Source organism: Panthera uncia, assembly GCF_023721935.1.
Source record: "Panthera uncia isolate 11264 chromosome B3 unlocalized genomic scaffold, Puncia_PCG_1.0 HiC_scaffold_1, whole genome shotgun sequence".
NCBI lineage: Eukaryota > Metazoa > Chordata > Mammalia > Carnivora > Felidae > Panthera > Panthera uncia.
The window spans coordinates 136,284,080-136,308,668 of NW_026057582.1; the positions used below are offsets into that span (position 1 = coordinate 136,284,080).

The 24,589-nt window shown below is 45.1% G+C and overlaps 1 protein-coding gene and 1 long non-coding RNA gene across 9 annotated transcripts in view; both read right to left on the bottom strand.

The window, feature by feature from the left end:
* DET1 (DET1 partner of COP1 E3 ubiquitin ligase) overlaps nucleotides 1-13,462 on the bottom strand; it is a 54,087-nt gene extending 40,625 nt beyond the window's left edge. For 5 of the 6 annotated variants that reach the window (XR_007453933.1, XR_007453932.1, XR_007453931.1 and 2 more), the window contains exons 1-3: nucleotides 13,346-13,414; nucleotides 6,441-7,533; nucleotides 3,202-3,389 (exon numbers count right to left, since the gene is read on the bottom strand). Coding sequence is in view for 3 of the 6 variants with exons in the window: in XM_049614068.1 (XP_049470025.1) it covers nucleotides 3,202-3,389; nucleotides 6,441-7,523 (1,271 nt within the window). In the remaining 3 variants the exon portion in view is untranslated. Of the gene's footprint in view, nucleotides 1-3,201; nucleotides 3,390-6,440; nucleotides 7,534-13,345 lie in introns of all 6 variants that reach the window. The other variant, XM_049614070.1, reaches the window with a different exon arrangement.
* A 143-nt stretch (nucleotides 13,463-13,605) lies between these two features.
* The window catches only part of LOC125910285 (uncharacterized), a 35,412-nt gene continuing 24,428 nt past the window's right edge, over nucleotides 13,606-24,589 (bottom strand). For 2 of the 3 annotated variants that reach the window (XR_007453935.1, XR_007453936.1), the window contains exons 4-6: nucleotides 24,167-24,225; nucleotides 18,454-18,601; nucleotides 13,606-13,664 (exon numbers count right to left, since the gene is read on the bottom strand). This is a non-coding gene — a long non-coding RNA (uncharacterized LOC125910285). The remainder of the gene's footprint in view (nucleotides 13,665-18,453; nucleotides 18,602-24,166; nucleotides 24,226-24,589) is intronic. The other variant, XR_007453937.1, reaches the window with a different exon arrangement.

Consider the following 24,589-nt stretch of genomic DNA (forward strand, 5'->3'; position numbering starts at 1 on the left):
TCAACTATACCTAACAAAGTTTAAATTTCTGTTTTAGGAATGTTTCCTTTTTTATAGCTTCAATGATTTCAGTGATTGCAATACTGCTCCTTTATTCTTTACTGTTTTATTTTGGTCTAAAGATTTTCCTTAAGTGACTCATGATCCTCAGTGTTCCCCTCCTTTTTTTCTTTTTTTTTTTTTAATGTTTTTTTATTTATTGAGAGAAAGAGAGACAGAACATAAATGAGAGAGGGGCACAGCAAGAGAAGGAGACGCAGAATCCAAAGCAGACTCCAGGCTCTGAGCTGTCAGCACAGAGCCCAACATGGGGCTCAAACTCACGAACTGTGAGATCATGACCTGAGCCGAAGTCCAGTGCTTAACCTACTAAGCCACCCAGGCGCCCCACCTCCTGTTTTTCTTGAACATTTACTCTAACCTATAATGGATCCACTTTCACTTATTTTTTACCAAAAGATTACTGGAGACTGTAAAATTGAGCATTTAGAGTCATGTGTTCACAAGAAATGAAAAATAATTCCAATTTATATACACATTGTACTTTCAATGCAGCAAAGCATGATAAGATGGCTAACAAAATATATTAGGATCTATTAGGAATATATATTAGGATCTATTAGGATACAATTCATATAAAATGTTATATTAGGATACAAATACGAATTTGAAGACAAGAAGAAACAATGTGAAATTTCAAACAGTATGGGAATAACTTGCTCTCTACTTTTTATATCAAATCCTAACACCAAATTACTATTGCAACTAGGTTTCCCTGGCTATGTTCAAAAGTGTTATGTTATACACCATAAACGTATACGATGTTATATGCTAATTGTATCTCAATAAAGATGGGGGAAAAAAGCTTATAATATTTCTAAAAACGAATATTTAATATACACTGAAAATTGCATCTTCTGCAATTATTCAAATTTAATAGCAAAAAAATGTTAAGATCAACTTAAAAATTAATATGTAAGGACATCTACAGTTGTTCAAAATCTTTTGGTGGTATGATCCAACATTTTGAGAATCACAAAGCTAGAACACCACCTTTCTCTTCAAACTTTATTTCTCCCGGGACTTCTTAAAATTTCACTTAATTCCAGATGCATTCTGAAATAATTTAAAAAAAAAAACAAACAAAACATAGCTTCCTCTAATTACTGGGTGACTTCATTCACTCAACAAATACCTAATGAGCTTCTCCCACATGAAAGACACTGGCCTAGGTGCTATGGATATGACAGTGAATGAAACAGACAAAAATCCCTGCCCTCATGGGAGTTTACCTTCTTTCTAGTGACTTCTTTTGATGTTTTCACTCAGCCAGCTGTACCCAGCTTTGTAATTAGTTGATAATGATCTGCCTAATTTTAAAGCTAATTTTAAAAGAAGGAAATTTGTTCCAAAAAGAAAAAAGCACAATCTGAGCCACATTCTGTCTCCAAATATCCTTCCATAACTGAACAGAAATGCTTAGAAGGCAGAAAATTTGTGTGAACCAGAGAAAAAGGAAAAGGCAAGTTAGCTGTCTGAAAACCAATACCCATTTCTAGTTGATTACTATCCTTTTATATAAAGATGATGCCACTGCATTAATGTACCTACTCTGTTCCTTTTTCCTAGTGGCAGTAATGCTTATTCTGATTCTTCTGTTCACTCCAGTGTGATCTATCTTGAAACCTAAAGCAGATCTTTTCCCTAACTGGCTAAGGTTGGGGGAGCAATTTAAAGTGGCATCCAATGAGGCACTGACTAGAGTAGGATTCAGCTTGGGCCCTTGGCCCAGAGTAACCATTCATTTCACAATAATGTTGTACTCAGATAATTATACCAGAAGCTCTGGTTCAGAGAAAACCCTGTCTGATGATGGGGGGGGGGGGGGTGTATTAATTTAGGGTGACCTAGGTGTTTGTAAATGTCAGTATCTGAAGGTCTCTTCTTTGGGTTGGTCAGTTTCCCTAGTGAAAAATCTCTAATCTCCTGCATAAGGAGTATAAGCCTGTCTGTCATATCTTACCTTTCAGTTTGTTGGCTTTCATTCAATTCTTGTTTTTAGCATGACAATCTCATCCCTACTCTCAGCTATGCCTCATGAACATGAAACCAGGGCCTACATGGTTCAGTTTCTCAGGAGACTGAACCTCCAGCCTTCTGCGGAGGTGGAGAAGACACCGTCAGTTGGCTAAGTAGGCTTAGAGAAAGGGGCTAAAGGGCCTGATTGCTCCTTTTTTTTTTTTTTAATTTTTTTTTAAGTTTACTTATTTATTTTGAGGGAGAGAGAGCACACACAAGCAGGTGAGGGGCAGAGAAACAAGGAAAGAGAATCCCAAGCAGGCTCCACACTGTCAGCACAGAGCCCAACGTGGGGCTCAATCTCATGCACCATGAGATCATGACCTGAGCCTAAACCAAGAGTAGGACGCTTACCCGACTGAGCCACCAGGAGCCCTCTGATTGCTCCTTGCAAGAACTTCACCCAATCCTCTGAGTTTAAGCCCACATTACAGGTATCTTCAGAGGTACCCAGGGCCTCCAATTCTCTGACCCTTTCCAGAGTTCTCTGGTGCAAGGCAACTTGTTTCTTGATGGCTAAGCTCTGCAGTCTTGTTTCTGTTCTCTGAAGTGTGTCAAGTCAGTTACCACTCATCAGTTAGCTTCTCAGCTCCCAACACCGATTCCTATCCCGTCGCCAATCATCTCCTGCCTCTAATGTCTCTCCTTTCCCATTCTCTTTGTTTTTGTTAAAGTTACACCTTTTACTTCTTTTTGTCACTTTAATAGGATTTGGGGATGAAGCAGAGATAAATGCATGTGTTCAACACATCGTATCCTGTTTAACCAGAAGTTTTAAAATTATTTCCTTAAGTCGTATCACTCCACAAATACTTAAATGCAATACATATAATAAACGTATTCATGAGAACACAGCAATAAATAGTAAAGACACAGTCTCTATCTTTCCGTAGCTCACATACAGTCTGGGAGGAATCACGGACAGTGTACTAGTAATTCCACAGGTGCTGGGAGACAGAAAGGAAAAGGTCAGGGTGACCCAAGGGTTTACCACAGGCAGACCTAACCAAACCAAGGTGGGCGGAGAGAATACAGGAAGAGTTTTTTGGAGGAAGCAACTACTGGCCTAACACCAGTGAATTGTCTAGAGAGATTAAGCCTATTAAGCCTGAAAGAGCTTACCGGCGCTGGATCTGCCTTGCAAAATTGTTGCTAGAAGCTGAGCAGGGAAATTGGACTTCACTGTGCAGGGTGGCGTTACGGAAGAGGTCACAGAAGTTCTCAAAGAGCTCTAAAAGCTCATCGGATGTATTCTCAAACACAGCAATCACCTCTGTTGTCACCATATTGTACACCACAAAGAAAGATGCCTGCAGAAGAACAGAGAGAGCTTTGAGACAGCGGGTATGAGGCCATGCCTTGGAAACTTCTCACTTGGCTGAAAATTCAAACTACCCAAGGAAAACAAGCGAACCCTTCCACTCCTGCACTAGCACAACAACGTGGTTGCATGTGGTTCTGGGAAAGGAGGAGGCCTCGGTGGACTTGATCAGTCCAGGGCCATCAGTCACGGCCAGTGTCGCGGGATTTACCACTGGATCTACTGCTAGAATTACTGAGCTGGCCCGCGTATGTGTGTAGAAAGGTTTTCAATCTTTCATTTAAGACTGCAAATTCAACATTTTTCCTTCCTAGTAATTATTCCTGACTTGCTCTCCAACCCACCCTGAAATAAAAAGCACTTTTTTAAAATGCCAAATTTAATTCTCCCTCCTGCTGAGAAAGTAATTGGTAGCCTGTAGCTGCCTGTTGGCAAATTATTTTCTCTTGTATACGTACAGTTGAAAGTTCAATTCAGGGGCATTTATTTTCCCTCTTAAGATTTCTAACATGCAGAGAGACACCTTAAGTACACTGTGTCCTAAAACTGCCCAGGCAAGTTGTCACCAAGCAGGGAACTGCCACTGAACAAATGGAAAATCAGAGTCGCATTTTCCGTTTCTTCCTTCACAAATGTTCTTTCAGCCAAGAGCATTTGTAAGACACATTTGAGATCTGTAGCAATTAAGATCAGAGGGGACATCTGAAAAGCATTCAAATGCCACAGGTGGCAGGGTTACTGCTTTCTCTGAATGGGCCTCTGGAGGACAGGCCCTCTTCCTTTAAACAACCAGTGCTCTCTGCTCTGCCTAACAAGGAAGCTCCAGGAATCCCTGGGTTTTGTCACAATGAATGTGGCAGTGTGAATCAATCTGCAGGCTTCCAACAGGACTCTAGAAGTTTTCAGAACATTAGGATTAGTACTCCCCCTCCTATGACTGACTTTAAGTCTCCATCACCAATTCCTGGAGCCACGTGGCCCACCTGTTTTACTAGTCATTAGTCCTTCCAGAGCTTTCATTACATGACTTTTTCGGTCACCTGGAAATTAAATACGGCTGTAAATTAAAGAGGTTGGAGGGTAACCTGAGAATAATACCCATAATATTAGCAAGGCTTTGTGTGTACATGTGCCTTTTACTCATTAACTTTACTGAAACCTATCAAATTAAACTGGGGAAGGAGGTGGGAGGACAACTAGGGCAAATTGGGTTTAAAGTTACAACCTCTGTCAGCAAAACACCGAGCTCCAGTACTGATTCTAGCTACAATTTCTTACAGCTACCGGAAATAAGTAGGTCATGTTTTTTAGCAAAGGGAAGAAGGATAATCTCAAATGCAGCTACCACAGATGACTTAGTCCTTCCAAAAGAAAAAGGTAATTATAGCTCAAACCTAAATAAAAGATTGAGTCATGTCCTTTCTATATACGTGGACAACATTTGGATCATTTCAGGACTTCACCAGGATCCATCACAATTATATGAATATAAAATTACAGGGGCGCCTGGGTGGCGCAGTCGGTTAAGCGTCCGACTTCAGCCAGGTCACGATCTCGCGGTCCGTGAGTTCGAGCCCCGCGTCAGGCTCTGGGCTGATGGCTCGGAGCCTGGAGCCTGTTTCCGATTCTGTGTCTCCCTCTCTCTCTGCCCCTCCCCTGTTCATGCTCTGTCTCGCTCTGTCCCAAAAATAAATAAAAAACGTTGAAAAAAAAAATTTTTTTTAAAAATTAAAAAAAAAAAAAATTACACAAACCTTTACTAGGCTTGCCTCCAGGGCAGACTGGGAAATACAAGACAGAAGGGTACAGAAGTCAAGGGCTTCACTACCAACCCCCGATGACACATAAGATACACTAGATGCTCCTTCGTGATGGCTCAACGGGTGACTTCATCATTAATAGGGAAGAAGAAGAATCCAGAAAAAGTAACATCCAACCGTTATTACTCACCGCTCCCCCTCCCCACCACCTTGAAGAATACACAGGCTATGATTCAGAAGAAAAATACTGGAAAACATTTTACCACGGATGCCTGGTAAGGTCTCAGGAAACAATGCCCTATACAGTCTCTCCTATGACAGAAGCAACTGCAAGTCAGTGGGAGATACCAGACTCAGCCCCCTTTGTGGTTTACTGGTTTGCTCTCTATTCTCAATTCCCAAACTCCTATCTAAGGAGAGATTCTGGAAATAGAACAGAGGGGCAAAGGTATAGAAAGGTAGGTATCTTACTTGATCAACACTAAAGTGGAGAGCCTCTCAAAGAGAAATGCCCAAAATACCCTGAATTTCAACATGGTGTTTCAACCCAAGAGTCTTACAGGTTTCTGTGCCCTTAACACCATTTTATTCCCATCTGAGAAATAGCTATCTCCCCTAAAGAGATCTTTTATCCAAAGTGAAAAACCCTAATACTTGAAGTCCTGATGATTCACTTGGGGGATAAGAAACTCTGGCTTCCTTTTAATCTTTTCACTGCCCTACAATCTATGCATGGGCAAGGTCAGAGTAAAGTCATAAAACTTAACTGCCAGATGAGCTTACCTATTAGTTACCTTCTAAAGGCTTTATGAAGAAGTATATTGACATTAACCATCTGGGCAGGAAAGAGAGGCTAAATTTTTAGAAAATGTTTCTGGTATGGTGGGCTCATTCTCATTCCTAGAACTAAAGCAGTCAGACCACTAATCACAGCCTCACAAAATCAAGGCAGGATTATCCACAGGCAGTCCAAACTTCAACCCTGTAGCATTTGGGCTTCTATCTCAGGGGTACTGAAAATGCTCTGCAGAAGAATCAGGGTAATAATGACAGAGTTGACTATCCACATGCCAATGGCTTGAGATTTAGCTTCCGTTTGTCCAAATGAATACACGTGGCCAGAGAAAAGTGGAGTTGTTTTGAGTTTGAGGCCTAGGAAAACAAAAACTCAAGACTACATGAAATGCCAATTTCGGAGAGGCTGGCTATAGGCAAAGACAGAAATGTTCCCATCTTCCCAAGGGGATGGGAGGAGCAAAGAGCAGGAGAGCACCGCATACCTGTGATGGATCCGTGACCCGCAGGGTGACCACGTCCTCACTAGTGTACTTGATAAACAGGTGGTTTTCGTCCAGAAGCTGCATCTTCCACATGCGCAGCTGCCGCAGCTGGTCAAAGTACTGGAAGAAGCGCCTCTTGGCCATCGCACTCCCGTCCTGCTCCGCCCGGCGCCACAAGTACACCAGCAGCCGGTGTTTGAGGGAGTTGATGAAGGGATCTCGGAAAGGACTGGCCATGCCCGTCTGACTGTCCCGCTGCACCTCAGGGAAGACAGCTGACACGGTGAGGAGGTCATCCTCGTAGCAGAAGCGGCCAATGGTCCTCACGTCGATGAAAGTGCCTTCAGGGGTCACCTGGAAGACGTGGATGGTCTGCTGCTGCACTGACAAGATGGCCAGGATGTTTTTGTACAGGTACAGCCCTTGGTTGTGCGACAGGACCACTTTATCACACTTGAAGGTGCGCGTATCACACAGGCGGCCGGTGTGAAGGTCAATGATGTGGAGGGAATAGTCCTCCAGAGGGGACCGGGGGTTGGGGGTCACGGACTCACTGTTGCGGTACACCTCGTAAAAAGGAGGATGCGGCTCATCCGGGAGGTAGGCAGCTGAGCCCACGATGACACAGCGACAGTCGTCAGTGAAGAGGCTGCACTCCCGGTTCAGGTGCTCACCGTTGGCGGCCACGTTGGTGATGTGCAGCAGGACGAAGAAGCGTTCAAAGAGCCGGCCGCGGATGCTGACCGACCGCTGGTCATTGCCGTTGGACAGGATCTCCCCCTCATAGCCCTGCAGTAGGTCCTCGGCTGCCTGGCAGCCCTGGTACTCATAGATCTCGAGGGACGTCTGGTCTGAAGAGAAAGCAATAAAGTAGCGTCCATCAGGTGAGAATTTACGCAAGAAACAAGGAGGCTTTTCAACATTGACGACCGTGAAGTTGGGGAAGACATTCTGGTGGAATACTCGGACCTGATGCCAGTGGGTGCCTGCCTTGCCCGAGCTGATCCGTCGGCGTTCCAGGCGGTGAATGACATTTTGGTTCTGGATCCTTCGAGGTTTGATGGTGGAAACATGATGATCCATTATCACATCTCTGCACGGAAAAGTGAAGAAGTCACGAAAACAAAACAAAATTGGCCGAAATACAAATCTAGAAAGGTATAGAAAGTACAGAAGTATAGAAAGTCAAAGCTTTTCCTCCTTATACCCTGGACCCAGGAACTCCCAAGATGACAGTGATCAGCAGTTCTCCTTCTCAGATTAGAGTCAGAAAGTGGTCCCAACATTTCTGAGTCTAAAAACAGGTTTGAGGGAAGGACCTGATTCACTAGGAACACCTGCAAAGCACGCTTAGATGTTGGGAATATTCAAGAGAATAAACCTAGAACTACATCAGAGTTGTTCAGTGTTAACAGCCACATTCAGTGCACATTCATTAAAGAAATCTATTTACTGGGCTGTTAAGATGTCCATAGTACCCAAAGCAATGTATAAACACAATGCATCCCTATCAAAATCCCAATGGCGTTTTTTGCAAAAATAGAAAAATTCATCCTAAAATGCACAAGTGATCTCAAGGCACCCCAAACAGCCAAAACAATTTTGTGAAAGAACAAAGTTGGAAGACTCAGACTTCCTGATTTCAAAACATATTACAAGGCCAAAGTAATTTTTTTTTTAAGTGTGGTACCAACATAAAGACAGACAAATACACCAATGGAATACAATAGAGAATCCGAAAGCAAACCCTCACAGATGTAAACTCAAGATTCAGAAGTTCCCAAGCGTGATAAACACAAAGAAATCTATGCCCAGACCCATCACAGTCAAACTTAAAAACGGAAACACAAAGTAGAAATCTTGCAAGCAACCAGATAAATGATATATTGTCCGGAGGGGAACAAGGCAATCATCTGTGGATTCCTTGGGAAACTGTGGAAGCCGGAAGGAAGCAGAAAGTTTCTGAAGCGCTGAGCTGCCTCTGTGTCACCATTCAAATCTCAGCTAAAAGAGCAACTTCTCAGATTCTCCCTACCTTCCCATCCACACCAACTGTCATTTCACCCTATTTTGTTTTCTTCAGCCCTTCTCATTTTTAAATTATCTTGTTTACCTTTTTAGTATCTGTCACCACACACAAGACCCCAGGTACCCTGCCCAATTCCTTGCTGAATCCCCACCACCACCTGGGGCAGAACCCGAGGCACAGCAAGTGCTCACAAGTAGGTTAAATGAATGCATGGAACAACTTTCAAAATGGGCCCTGCAGGGTAAAGAATTCACAAGGCAAAGTAAAAGAGGAGCGTTCACTTGGATGAAATACACTTGGAAGGAGAGAGGCGTGATACATTTGGGAAGAGAGATTCCAAGTGATTAGAGCCCAGGAAGCACAGAGTGAGTAATAAAAGAGAAGCTTAGAAAAGCAGACTGGAGGCAGACTAGAAAACACTTCACACGTCACGCCAGGCCACACCAATGCCACACCAGCTATTGTGGGTTTTAACCAGGAGTGACTGACCTAATCTATATTTTAGAAATAAAAACATATACACAGTGTGGTATTTATTTATACCCTACCTCCTTCTAAAAGGGATCTGAAATGCTGTACATAAGCATAGATACTATCTGGTCCAGTGAAAGATGTGCGTATCTCTATGACTGAGCAAACTAAATTTCTCAAACTGTTAGTCACAACTCATTGATGAGGCTTTGAAATAAATTTAGTGGATATACCAGACATTTTAAAAAGTGGAACAAAAACAGAAAACACCGAACTGTACCACATACAGTAAGGGTAAGTACGATTTCATGAAACTTTTGTTTCAATTATACATATGAGTTACACGCACTGGGTGAGGATATAAAATATATTCCCTACTGATCTAGATTACAGCAAGAGAGCGCATAATGCCCTCAGGCCAAATCTAGTCTGCCTGCCTGTCTTTAAGTAAAATTTTATTGGGACACAGCCATACCCATTTATTTACAGGTTACCTATGGCTGCTTTTGTCCTACAGAGGCATAGATGATTAGTTGAGACCAAAGACCACTGGGCCCACAAGACTGAATTACTTACTATCTGACCCCTTGCAGAAAAAGTCTGCCAACCACTGATCTTGGGCACCGGTTCCTCACTGGAGCAACCGGAGCATTATGAGTGTCCACCAAACAGAAGCCAGGGATGCTGCCAAGTAAACAGGCCGGCCCCCCACATTTGGACCAAGAGGTCAATAGTGCTAAGGATGAGAAACCCTGATCTTCAGAAATATCTGCACGTAAATAACAAGAATGTCTGCGGCAGGACCGTTAGAAATAGCACAAACTGACGACACTCCAAATGCCCAGCAACAGAAGACTAGATAAATTCTTCCAGGCATATTCATGCAGTGGAATCTCATGAAGCAATAAATTAATGCTTAGCTAATTAATGTTAGCTACACATAACAACCTAAAGGAATCTCAGAACACAATGATGAATGAAAACAGCAAGCAGCAGAGTATTTTGTGTGTTTCTCTTTACATAAGCTTCAAACAATTTCTAGTTTAAAAGCCATCAATAGGGGCACCTGGGTGGCTCAGTCGGTTAAGCGTCCGACTTCAGCTCAGGTCACGATCTCACGGTCCGTGAGTTCGAGCCCCGCGTCAGGCTCTGGGCTGATGGCTCAGAGCCTGGAGCCTGCTTCTGATTCTGTGTCTCCCTCTCTCTCTGTCTCAAAAATAAAATAAACATTAAAAAAAAATTTAAAGATGGGTATTGAGGAGGGCACCTTTTGGGATGAGCACTGGGTGTTGTATGGAAACCAATTTGACAATAGACTTCATATATTGAAAAAAAAATAAAAATAAAGTCTATTTTGTCTGATATAAAAAAAATTTAAAAATAAATAAATAAATAAATAAAAGCCATCAATAGATATGGAACACAAATATCAAAAGCAAAGGTATTATAAAATTAGAACAGTGGTTACCTGAGAAAAGTAAGAAACTGGATATGGGTTGGGACACACTGGCAACTCCAAGGTTACATTTTTTTCCTAAATCAGCACTCACTGTACTGTCATTCTTTAAAGATTACATATATTCAAAGTATTACCTGTACTCAGAATTTTTAATCAGAAAATAATTGTGAAGAGAAAACTAAGGTAGGACAATAAGACGAAGCCAGACGTACGCAGAAAGGCACACCACACGGACCTGCAGCACTGCCAACCGTCTCATTTGGCCCTGATTTTCTCAGCAGCCAGAGCAAAAAGGAAAACACAATCAGTTACAGAATGTGCACGGCCAATAAGATACAAACTTAATAACAGATGCTTGGAAGAAGCGGTGGGAGTTTAAAAGCAATCTCATAAGTTTTCTCAAAGACCCTTGGCATGATCAAGTGAGCAAAATCCTCCACAGCTGACAACGATACGGTATTAAGTCACACACAGCTACTCCTTGTAACAGTGACGTTATTGATGTGGCTATTCTGATTCAGCCTTAAAAACACAGTATTAAGGTTGAAGCATTTTAAAATACCAAACAGCATACAAAACTGCCTCACTCAATCCCTGCCGAGGGCAAATCTGCCAACCTAAGACTGGGTTGGAGTCAGAGGGAGACCAGACCGGGATGAGAAAGGCAGACGAGGCCCAGGAACAGGTGGAATAGGGACCAGACACCATCTAACAGACGAACTGCTGAGTCGGATAAAGTGCATACTAGAGTTGCTCAGCTAAGAAAGAGCCACTGATCATATTAAGCAAAACAGATGCTTAATTCTAAGAAAATTGGGATACACTTTGCATAGTCCCATCTGAAATTCTCCGATTTGTCTTTTATATATATATACATATATTTTTTTTTTTGAGAGACAGAACGAGTGGGGTACAAGCAGAGAGAGAGGGGGACAGAGGATCCGAAGCAGGCTCCATGCTGACAGCAGACAGCCCGATGTGGGGCTTGAACTCATAAACCACGAGATCATGACCTCAGCCCAAGTCAGATGCTTGACTGAGCGATCCAGGCGCCCCTCTCTGATTTGTCTTTTTAAGAGAAAGACACCAGTAACTGGGGTGATGGGTGTGAAGGGGTGGGGTGAGTGGAGCTGACGACCTGTTGGCTTCAGCTCCAAATCGTACAGGAAATCGTCACTGAATTTCCTTCCCTCAGCGTGCGTGCCCTCTCTCTCTCCCTCTCTGTACGTACACACACACACAATTTTATATCACACAATTGTGATTTTGAGAGACATGGAGTCTTTCAAGGCTTTTTCAATTTGTTCTCTCACTGTTCTGATTATAAAAGTACACGCTCATAAAAATTCAAACACTATAGAAAAAGTATGTAATGAAAGTCCCCTCTAGTCAGGGTGAGACTTAGGAAAAAAGAGAGGAACTTACGAGTGTCCTAAAATCTGGCCCTCTCCCAGCTCCCTCAGGCCAGTGAATGGCCTAGCAACTCTCCAGCTAGCAGGAACCAGAAACCTGACAGTCTTCCTTGATCCCTCTTTCCCTCAGCCCCCTGATCAGTCACCAAACTCTGGAGATTCTACCCTCTAAAGAGTCCTCTCTAATCTTCCACTTACTCCAATCACAAGCTGCCGGCACCTTCTCCGAACTTTTACACTTTCACGTCTGCGTTACTGCACCAGCTTCCTACCTAAATCCACTCCTTTCAACAGCCAGAGTGACCTTTCCAAAATGCTTTGGTGACCGCGTCCTTTCCCCTGTGGACTAATACAGGTCAGTATCTCCCCACTGCCCTTAAAGAGAAGAGTCAAGCCCTCAACATGCCAACCAGATGCTCAAAGGTCTCAGCTCTGCCTCTCCGGCCTCATCTTTTCCCGTTAACTCTAACCATTTATTTTCTTCAAGAGGGACCCTACCTCCTGTCTCGGAAGCTTGGCACCTGCTGTTAACCAAATCTAAAAAAGCTCTCCTCCTCCCTTTGCTGAGTTAACTCCCAATTCAGCCATCAGCCTCATCATCACTTCCTCAGAGGAGTCTTCCTTCGACTCCCCATTAGCTAAAATACTAACTTACTGGCCACACCTCTCCTTCACGGCACTAACCACGCTTGCAACTCTGTCCCTGCATTTTACTCCTATCTGTGGCACTAGGTGGTGGGTGTTCTGCACGCCCATCACACTACGTGACACCTCTCAAGCTTCATCTCCTGCACGTTGGACCGGCCTCACCCCAAGCTCTTTGCCAACTCAGGTATCCACAGGTGCTGTTCCCTCTGCCTAGAACGTCTTTCCCCAGGCCCTTGCCATAACTTCTCAAGTTGCAGCCTAACTGCCATCTCCTCCAGGAAGTCTTCCCTGACCATTCTCTCCAACACAGGGCTCCCCGTTTATTTTTTGTCTTCTCCACAGTAACGGCCACGACTTGAATACGCACTTGTACTTGCAGGGTTGTGCGTTTAATAATTTAGTCCCCCCACTAAACGGGACCCCCCGGATAGGAAGCAACCACGTCCACACAGGTCACCTAAGTTTTCTCAGAGCCTAGCGATGGGGCTGGCCCCTCGTGTGCGTTCGGCACGTTTTTTATGGAACGAGAAGAAAGCCTGGCTGGATCGGGCCACTAGCTCGTCGAGTGGCACTAGACATGTCCTTTTCCTCTGCTGCGTCTCGGCTTCCCCACGGGAGCCGGTGCACCCCCCCCCCCAATTCCTCGTGACAGCTCCCAAAAACGGTAAGGGGATACCGAGGGGCGGGCACACACACCCAAGGGGGCGCCCCCGGAAAGAGAAGCCCGGGGCGGGGCCTCAATGGGAAGAGACCGCTCAGTGAGGGCGGGGGCCGCGGAGCCTCGGCGTCTGGCAGGGAGGGGGCCGCCCCGCGGCGGGAAGCCGGGGAGGCCTCGGGAAGGGCCTGACGGGCTTGGTGGCTGGGCCAAGAAAGGAGAGGTCCTCACCTGTACGCTCCGGGTTCAAAGGGCCGGGGAGACGGACCCCCCGGCCTGCTCGGCACGCGCCTCCCCCAGCCCCGCCCCCGCCATGCCTCCGGCTCCGGAGGCTGCGAGTCCCCGCTTCCGCTTGCCGCCGGAAGTGCGGCTCAGCAAGAAGTGGGGAGAGCGCGGCGTCGTCGTCAGCCGGCACCAAGAGAAGATACAGCGCACCCTGGTGCCTGGAGGGGGAATCGAAACCACAGGGGCCCAGTGGCTGTGAAGGAAAAATTAACAGGGAGCACTAAACTGGTCACGTTGGTGAGCTCTTACGGTGAGGTCTCCGCGCCTGCAGGACACGTTTGCAAAAACATGGGTAAAATTAATGTTTCAGAGGCACCTGGGTGACTCAGTCGGTTAGACGTCCTACTCTTGATTTCGGCTTGGGTCACGATCCCAGGGTTCATGAGTTCGAGCCCTGCATCAGGCTTGGAGCCTGCTTGGGATTCTCTCTCTCTCCCTCTCCCTCTCTCTGCCCCTTCCCTGCTTATTTTCTCTCTCTCTCTCTCTCTCTCTCTCTCTCTCTCTCTCTCTCTCAATAAATAAAACTTAAGGGGCACCTGGGTGGCTCAGTCGTTTAAGAGTCCAACTTCGGCTCAGGTCATGATCTCTTGGTTGGAGCCCCGCGAAGGGCTCTATGTTGACAGCTCAGAGCCTGGAGCCTGCTTCAGATTCTCTGTCTCCCTCTCTTGCTGCCCCTCCCCCCACTTGCTTGCACTCTCTCTCTCTCTCTCTCTCTCAAAAATAAATAAACATTTAAAAATTTCTAAAAAAATAAAACTTAAAAAAAATTTTTTTAATTAATGTTTCGCCTCGTAATTAGATGCACCCATTCATCGGCCAAGAAATGATCTGCTGTGTGTTGTCTCCTCCCTCACAGCGAGCACTTGGACCACTGGACTGTATTCATTTCTGAACACTCTGCCCAAAGCAGTTGCTGGCACAGAGTGGAAGTACAGAGAAGCTTCTTGCACTAACCTAGTCCCATAACCTCTACTTGGACAGTCTGCCCCCAGATTTCCCTCTCTGCCTCCTTTGGATCATTCAGTCCTCTGTGTGCATGAGTCACCTGATGGCTTCCTGGCTGCTTTCACTCCACTGCCACCCGCTGTTTTCTGTTAGCACTCATCACTGTCTGATATTACCTGATGTGTGTGTGTAAATTTCTTTCCTTGTTCTGTTTCCTTTCCCCCTTCTAGAATGTCAACTCCATGAGAGCAGGGATTTTGTCTTGTTTTCTGTTCTATCCTCACCTACAGCTGGGTTTAGCGTCTTGTAAGTGCCCAGTAAGGATTCAGCCCACGAATGAAGGGCTCTGCCCACATTGCTCACAGCAATCATAGGAGGAAGGAACGTTAATTAACCTTTACAGATAAGCACACAGACTCAGGAAGGGTAGGTAGCAGAGAGGAAACAGGCTGGGTTCTCTGTCCAGCCTTGACATTTCCAGACTGTGTTCTCAGGTACTGACTGCACAGTTTTCATTTTCTCTTCTGGGAAAGGAAGAGTTGCCTGCCTAGTAAGGTTATTGGAAAGATTAGAGGTGGTATACTTAAAGCGGCCTGCACAGAGCCTGGAATGTGGTAGGTGCTCATTAAAGTATTATTGTAATTACCCAAGATCAACTCCCTTGCCCACCCATGATGCAGTTGAGACCCCAACAGGTACCTGACTTGTACAAGTTCATACAAACACAAGCGGAAGAACTGAGACCGTGACCCAGGATTTCCATCGCCCCTCTCCCCTCTTCCAGGGTTATCTCCTCTAGTACCAAATTCTGACTCTGCCTTTCGGGTTCCTACATGATTTTAAGCAACTCACTCACCTTCTCCAAGTCTGTATTCTTACACCTAAAATTGGGGAGGGGCACCTGGGCGGCCCACTCGGTTAAGCATCCAACTTTGGCTCCAGTCATGATCTCACGGTTTGTGGGTTCGAGCCCTGCATCGGGCTCTGTGCTGACAGCACAGAGCCTGCTTGGGATTCTCTGCCTCTGTTCCTCCCCTACTTGCTCTCGCTCTCCCTCTCTCTCAAAAATAAAATAAACATTAAAAAAACAAAACAAAATAAAATCGGGTAATTATCTGACTTGATTATTAGAGAGATCACATAAGAGAATGTAGTTTAAACTATCCAGTGCTACCCAGATGGAAATGTTTGGGGCCTGCTGCCTCTGTGCTGAGCCTGGTAATTAAAATTAGGAGCTTCCCTGGCAGCAGGTGTTGAAGAATAACTCAAAAGAAGCTTCACACTTCACACCGTCTACAAAAACCAATTCCAAATATACCAAGACTTAAATATAAAGGCCAATCTATGAAACTCTTAGAAGGAAACATACGCATAATTCTTTATGACCTTGGCTTAGGCAACAGTTTCTTAGGTATAACACCAAAAGCACAAGCAACCAAAGGAAAAACAGATAAATTGAGCTTCATTAAAATTTTAAAATGTTTGTGCTTCAAAAGACACTTATGAGAAAGTGAAAAGACAATCCGCTGAATGGGAGAAAATATTTGCAAATCATATGTCTGATCAGGGTACGGCATCAAAAATATTTCTTAAAAAAACCCTTGCCACTCAACAACAAAAAGACAAACCAGTTGAAAAGCAGGCAAAGGATCCAAACAGATATTTCTTCAAAGAAAATATACAAATGGCCAACAAACACATGAAAAGCTGCTCAACGTCATTAGTCACCAGGGAAATACAAATCAAAACCATAGTGAGATACCATTCCTCAGCCATTAGGACAGCTATAATTCTCAAAAAGGAAAATAAATATTAATGAAGATGCAGAAAATGGGAATTCTCTTATACTGCTGGCGGAAATAAATGCTACAGCCATTGTGGAAAATAGTTCAGCAGTTTCTTAAGAACTTAAACACGGAGTTCCTGTATGACCCAGAAATACTTCCTTTAGATATATGATCAAGAGAGATAAAAACATGTCCTCATAAAAACTTGTATACAAATGTTCATAGCAATGTTATTCATGATAGCTACAAAGTGGAAACATCTCAAAGGTCCATGAATGGATGGGTGGATAAACCAAAGGCGGTATATCTATATAATGGAAGATTAGTCATGAAAGGATTGGAGTGCTGATATGTGCTATGACATCAATGGACCTTGAAAATATTATACTAAGTGAAAGAAGCCAGACATAAAAGGCCACATATTGCCTGACTCCACGTATATGAAAAATCCAGAATCCCTGAAAATAGAAAGTAAATTAGTGGTTGCTGGGGGCTGAAGAAAGAGGGGAATATGGGAATTTTGCTGATAAATACAGGGTTTCTTTACAGGGTGATGAAAATGTACTGGAATTAGATGGGGGTGTTGGTTGCACATCTCTGTGAGTATACTCAAAACCACTGAATTGTACATTCTTTTTTTTTTTTTTAACGTTTATTTATTTTTGAGACAGAGAGAGACAGAGCATGAATGGGGGAGGGCCAGAGAGAGAGGGAGACACAGATTCGGAAACAGGCTCCAGGCTCTGAGCAGTCAGCACAGAGCCCGATGCGGGGCTTGAACTCACGGACTGCGAGATCATGACCTGAGCCGAAGTCGGACGCTTAACCGACTGAGCCACCCAGGCGCCCCTACATTCTTATTTTTTTATGTTTATTTATATTTGAGAGAGGGAGAGACAGAGCATGAGTAGGGGAGGGGCAGAGAGAGAGAGGCAGACACAGAATCCAAAACAGGCTCCGGGGTCTGAGCTGTCAGCACAGAGCTGAACGCAGGGCTCAAACCCACAAACCGTGAGATAATCACCTGGGGCTGAAGTCAGACGTTTAACCGACTGAGCCACCCAGTCGCCCTTGAACTGTACATTTTTAAATGGTGAATTCTATGGCATGCACATTATATCTCAAGTTGAAAAACAAGTGGGAGGAGCTCTAACCTTCAGGTCGTCCCCAGCTCCGTGCCTGGGGTGGTCTGTAGAGACAGCTGTGAGTGGGCTGCAGGCCTTCCCCTTCTCTATTCAGCCCCTCTTCAGGGGTCAGCCCAACCTCCCCCCCCCCCACCGCCCCTCCACAGCCCTCCCTATCCATTCCCACCCACCATGGAGAAGGCAAGACTTTCTGGAGCTCCTCTTATTTCTTCCAGGAAAGCCTTCCCTGTGGGACAGAGTTTAGACCAAAAGCATTCTTGGACATTGAGTTCATCACAGTTTTCCCTCCACTTTTGTATATGTTGGAAATTTCCCATAACAACAGCAACAACAGCAGAGAGTAAAAGTCCCCTCCACCCTGTCTGGCATCCAGGCAGCCTGTGTCTCTCTTCACTGATAAGCTTACTCTCAGGCTTTGCCTACATGAAGACAGAGCAATAGAAGGAATTCCCTTCCCCTGGAATGTGGACTCCTAGTGCCCTGTCCCTAACATAACACTGCATAGGGACAACAGGACAATAGGGCCTTGCCTTCTTTTCTCTGCTGACCTCTGGCATATAAGTTTTCCCCAAGAGAAAAAGGGAGTGTTAGGTTGCAGTGAAACTGGTTTCATTTGACCTCCAGTACTTCCTACTTACTCACTTAACCTATCTGCACCTCAGTTTTCCCATCTGTAAAATGGGGATAGTAATTGTAGTACCTATATTATAAGGTCAGCAGGAAATAAAATTAAGTATTGCATTTAAAGCTCTCAACACTCTGCCTGGCACATCTTCCATGACTTTTAGTGGTGTTACATCCAGATAAACCCATCATGAGTTGAAAATATAAGTTGAGGGTAACCTGGGTGTCTTGGTCAGTTAAGCATCTGACTCTTGATTTTGGCTTGGGTCGTGATCTCATGGTTCGTGAGATCGAGCCCCACATCAGGCTCTGCGCTGGGAGTATGGAGCCTGCTTGGGACTCTCTGTCTCCCAATCTCTCTCTCTCTCTCTCTCTCTCTCTCTCTCTCTCTCTCAAAATAAATTTAAAAAAAGATAATATGATAAGTCAAAAATGCACTGGACAGCATAGCTTAGCCTTGCCTACTTTACACGTGCTCAGAACACTTACATTAGCCTACAGCTGGGTAAGATCATCTAACACAAAGCCTACTTTATAATAAAGTGTTGACTACCTCATGTCATTTGTTGAACACTGTGCTAAAAGTCAAAAACAGAATAATGGTCATTTGGGCACAGAATGGTTGTCAGAATATCGGTTGTTCACCCTCATGGTCCCATGGCTAAGCACCACCAGAGAGCATCGTATGGCATGGCGCTGACCTGGGAAAAAACAAGAAGTTAGAATCGGACGTGTGCTTTCTACCGAATGCATATTGCCTTCCCGCTGTCGTAAAGCTGAAAAATCTTGAGCCCAACCATAGTAAGTCGGGACCATCTGCATTTAGTCTCCATCAGTGTTAACGTGGTAATTTGGCTCTCACCATGCTGGGCCACCTTGTCTTGGAACCTTGCAAATTTTCATCATCAGTGAGGCTGTAAGGCCCTTGAAGATAAAGATTGTTTCCTACTTCTGTGTGCCTACCCCAGGCTGACCGCTCTAATTTCTCTGTGAGTATCGGCTTCATCCTGCAATCCCGCCACTGGCTTGTTGTGTGGCTTTGGCAAGTCATTTCTCTCTGCCTGCTTTCCCATCCGTGAAATGGGTATACTGGGGGGTTTGGATGTGGGAAAGCCATTGTGTTTGTAAAAGAGACTTAATGTTTACATGAATTTGTAAATTCAACCAATAATATACAAATGCATTTGTGCACAACTTGTAATTACAAAAATAATACACAAACACAATTCTCTGGTAAAAGTCTGGCAAATGATGTCAGAAGAGAGTAAAAACTGGAACTCGCCTTCACATCCTCAGTCCCACCCCTTCCACCTCGTAATTACACATCTATCCTTCTAGGCCTTTCTATGCATTATTGGTACAAATGTATGAACAATCAGAGATCTAGAAATAGGATTTCGCTTCACTTTTTTCTTTAAACACGAATGGATATTGCCTTGCGTATCGTTTTGCAACTTGCCTTTTGCATTTGTCAGTAATATTTTTGAGATTGTTCTAAGTCAGCACCTAGAGATCTAACTCTTTCCACACTATGAACGCCCTTCATTTAACTATATTCTTATTTATGGGCATTTAGGGTTCTTTCAATTTTCACCTGTATAAGCTGCCTCAATGAATAATCTTTTATCTATACCTTAGGGCACAAGCATAAACATACAAGACATATATTAAACAGTAGAATTACTAGGTCAAAAGTTAGCATATCTTTTTTTTTTTTTTTTTTTTTTTTTGAGAAAAACAGAGAGACAGAGCATGAGCCAGGGAGGGGCAGAGAGAGAGAGGGAGACACAGAATCCGAAGCAGGCTCCAGGCTCTGAGCTGTCAGTACAGAGCCCCATGCGGGGCTGGAACTCAAGAACGGTGAGATTGTGACAAGGGCCGAAGTCAGATGCTCAACTGACTGAGCCACCCAGGCTCCCTGAAAAGTTAGCATTTCAAAAGTCAGAGTGCTAATTACAAAAAGGTTGTATCGGTTTGTATTCTCATTACTCTGCACCCTCGCCTGTACTATGTGTCATCAATCTTTCTTAGTTTTGCCCATGACGTTAGCAGCAGATGACATTTTATTGTTTTAATTTAGATTTTCTTGATTACTGGTGAGGTTGACTAATTTGTTTTTTCAGATGTTTATTGGCCGTTCATGCTTTTACACTGACCTGCCTTTGCATACCCTTGGCTCATTTTTCTCCTGGGATACTTTTCCTTATTGATTTATAGGAACTATTTATATATTCTGGAGATGGATCCTTTAGTAAGACTGCAAACACCTTCTCCCTGTGTGAGGCTGGTCCTTAATTTTTAACTTGTATTTAATATCTATTTATAGGGATGTCTTTAAAAGGCTCTGCCTTCCCATGACTGATTCTTGCTGTTTGTCAAGTTAATGCAGAGTCCCACGTGGGGAGGCTATCACACTGTGCTTCCAGGAAAATCTGCCAGCGGTAAAGGAGGCCCAAGGTTGTGTTTCCTCCCTACCTCTTCCAGGAAGTGGATTTCGTTTTGTTGCTCTCAGAGTCTGATGTTAAAGAGGCAACCAGAGGCAAGACTAGGACTGCCTTCTGAGTCTTTGCAAGGACTTGCCTTCAGTGCAGAATGAAATAAAGAGCAACAGGAGGGCTCTGAGCAGAGGAACAGCTTAAGCAGATTTGTGTCTCAGAAGATTCACTCTGAGGGCGCCTGGGTGGCTCAGTCGGTTAAGCATCCGACTTCGGCTCAGGTCATGATCTCACGGTTTGTGAGTTCGAGCCCTGCGTTGGACTCTGTGCTGATGGTTCGGAGCCTGGAGCCTGCTTCAGATTCCATGTCTCCCTCTCTCTCTGCCCCATCCCCACTCATGCTCGGTCTCTCTCTGTCTTAAAAATAAATAAAACATTAAAAGAGAAGAAGAAGAAGAAGAAGAAGAAGAAGAAGAAGAAGGAGGAGGACGAGGAGGAGGACGAGGAGGAGGACGAGGAGGAGGAGGAGGATGAGGAGGAGGAGGAGGATGAGGAGAAGAAGAAGAAGAAGAAGAAGAAGAAGAAGAAGAAGAAGAAGATTATTCACTCTGGCTGTCACAGGGAGAGGAGACTATTGAGAGACCAGCCAGGAGGCTACTGCAATAGACCAAGCAAGAGATGATGGTCGCCTGGATTTGAGTGAGAAAGGAGGTATGAAGTGGTCAAATGTGAACTATATATTGAAGATACATTGCCAATGGCTTCGATAAGCAGTGAGAGAGAGAGACAGAAAAGAGGCAAGTATATTCCAAAGTATTTGGCCTAAGTAGCTGTGAATGCTTTCACTCAGAAGGTAATAGAGGGGTGCCTGGGTGGCTCAGTCGGTTGAGGGTCCAACTTTGGCTCCGGTCATGACCTCACAGTTCGTGGGTTTGAGCCCCACGTCAGGCTCTCTGCTGTCACTTCAGAGCCTGGAGCCTGCTTCCAATTCTGTGTCTTCTTCTCTCTCTGCCCCTCCCCCGCTCACGTTCTGTCTCTCTGTGTCTCAAAAATAAGTAAGTGTTTAAAAATTAAAAAAAAAAAAAAAAAAGATGGGGCACCTGGGTGGCTCCGTCGGTTGAGCGTCCGACTTCAGTTCAGGTCATGATCTCACGGTCTGTGAGTTCGAGCCCCACTTCAGGCTCTGTGCTGACAGCTCAGAGCCTGGAGCCTGTTTCGGATTCTGTGTCTCCCCCTCTCTCTGCCCCTCTCCCACTCGTGCTCTGTCTCTCTCTGTCTTAAAAATAAATAAAAACATTAAAAAAATTTAAAAAAAAAAGAAACTAACAGAGTATTTGGATTCGGCTACATTTGAAGTCATCACCGTGAAAACAGGAACCATTTCTGTTTTGCACCTACTGATCCCAGAGGCCTAACACAGTGGCAGGCATATGGGCATGCAATAAAGATTTGCCCAGTGCTGATACCAGCCTTCTGTACATGCAGGGCAGTGCCTCAGATGACACATGTGATATTTCTGCAGCCTTCTGCCTGCCTCTCCCAGATGTTCCAACTTCTAATTGCCCACCGCTCCCTCCCACTGTGCTCCCAGCCGAGGAAGAACATTGAGTCCTGAGCCCCCACGGCAGCCCGTACTGCTTTGTCCCTCTTGGGAGTCCTAGTGCACACAGGGTCCCCAAGTGAGTGGGATGATGGAGTGTTAGGGAGGGGGGCCTGGAGGACCTGAGAGCTTCCTCTCCGGTCACTTCAGTCCTCCTGTGGCTCTTCTGCCAGGGCTTTTAGCAAATCTGCTCGGTATGTGCATTAGCCACGAGAGGAGGAGATGGGAACAAAGGCAGGATGAGAGGCTCTTGTTCTTTCTCCTATTCTAGAAGAGGCTGGCTGCGCTCTTTTCACCTCTATATTCAGTGGCACACATTTCTTACCCTAAGTATTATACCACTGCCGCCATGTTATTATCACCATCACTATCATCATCAATCTTTTCATGAAGATCATCTCACCGTCTCCATTTAGCACATACTTACTATGCCAATCATTTCACCTACATTATGTCATTGATCCCCTGGGACTTAGAGATTGTTATCCCCACTTTACAGATGCAGAAACTGAGGCTCAGTTTCACTTGCCCCTCGTTGAGATCTGCCACTCTATTCTCGCCCTACAAGGCTCACATCTTTATAGTTAAGTCCTTTATTGCTAATTCCAGGAAATGCTCAGTTTCTGCTTATAGTTCCTCAGCCTTCAGATTCCAAATCCAAATTCTTATCAACTGTTGGAAGATGTACCTTCCCTCCATGCTCTCGGCAAAATGCTTCCTGTCCCCATAGTGGTTTTTCTTTATCTTCGGTGACCCTGCAGCCCTGTCTTTCTTGGACAATCTTCCCACTGTCTTGGGTACCTATGCTCAGGCAACAGGATGAGGGTTGCTCTGGCCAAAAATCTCTCTCTCTCTCTCTCTCTCTCTCACACACACACACACACACACACTAGAGTTTTCTTTTGACTTAGAAATGTTTAGGGAGAATTGCTCCTGTTCACTGGCAGAGAAGAAGAGTATGGGCTTCAGAAGGAGGACTGCCCTGGGGCACCTGGGTGGCTCAGTCGGTTGAGCGTCCGACTTCAGCTCAGGTCACAATCTCGCGGTCCGTGAGTTCGAGCCCCGCATCGGGCTCTGTGCTGACAGCTCAGAGCCTGGAGCCTGTTTCAGATTCTGTGTCTCCCTCTCTCTCTGACCGTCCCCCATTCATGCTCTGTCTCTCTCTGTCTCAAAAATAAATAAACGTTAAAAAAAAATTAAAAAAAAAAAAAGAAGGAGGAGGACTGCCCTGGGTTTAAACAGGCCATCCCTTGCTGTGTCTGAGCTGGGACTCCTGGGCAGCAAGAAGGGGGCTGAAATCTTGTCCTTGCTCTGGCTCAGCCAAGCTGGGACCCTGGCACAGAGCTGCAGCAGCCAGGGATGGAGTGTCTTTTTCTCACTGGTCCATGCAGAGGCTTGCCTCTTTTTGCAGTCCATCCACTCAGAGAGGGAGCTTTGTCCTAACTCACATAAAGGCGCCTAACAGTAACAACAACTGTGGTTCCAATCTCATTTTGACCCCATGCTAGCAGTGCAACTTTAGACAAGTGACTTCACCCATCTGTTATTTTCAGCCGATCTTTCTAGAATTCTGGCTCTGTACCAGGCTCTGGGGCACGTGGCAGGACTGGGGCAAATGAGTCACAAGTCCTGCCGTGGAGAAGCCTACCGTCTAGTTGGAAAGACACTCACGCTCACAGCTGATTTCTGTATGATGCGGTGAGCACTCAGGTAGAGGTCTGTGCAAGGTGGCTAGATGGGCACTCAGCTCAGCACTCTGAAAACGAATGCTACAGAAGATGGCGAAGGAGAGGCAGGGATGGTGTTCCAGGCCGTGGGGACCACAGGGGCCAAGGTCTGAAATGCAAAAGAACCTGGTGTCTGCGGTTCGGCAGTACTGAATCACAAAGGGTAAAGCAGGCAGTGAGAGGAGGGAGGGCTACAGGCTCTGAGGTTCACTTGTCTCCTCTCTGAAACAAGGATAACAGTATTACCTCCAACAGTGCTGGATCCGATCAGCTATTCAATCTACAACCGTCTCTATGTCCAGGCAGATTTGAAATTTCTCAAAGGCAGCTACCATGTCCTAAAATTATGTCTATGGCCACGCCTCACCTGGGAACTGTGCTGAATAAGCCTGTGTTAAGTAAGTAGTCCTTGATTGCCAACTGCCTACTACATATTAGAGTCCTAACGAGTATTTGTTAAAATGGTGAGTGAATGAATGAATGAATGAATGAGTAAAGCCAAACCTGAGCTCCACTGCTCTCCTCCTTCTAGATGTGCTTGAGATCCAGGGTCAGAAGAAGGTCTTTGGGGAGGAAAGAGAGGTAAGAAACCATCAGCACCTTCTCTCCTGTTTCAGTATCGGTTTCAGCCACAGAACAGAGCCCCATGGAGTGTGTCCCTCAAGCTGGGGGTCCCGGAAGGGCCTGAAGGCCTTCCTGTCCCACCCTCCTCTCTCTCTCGGGGCAGGACAACTGTGGGAGAATGGCTGAGGAGTGAGTGGCCAGGGTAGGGGTGCGGGCAGAGCTGGGGTGGGGGGAAGGATTGTTCATGATGCTTGTTGGAAATGAGGAGAAGAAGCTGGGGGCTGAGGAGGCCAAGTCCAGGGAAGGTGAAAAATCTTAGCTGCAGGGAAAAGCACTCTTCTTCCCACGAAGGCAATGAAATTA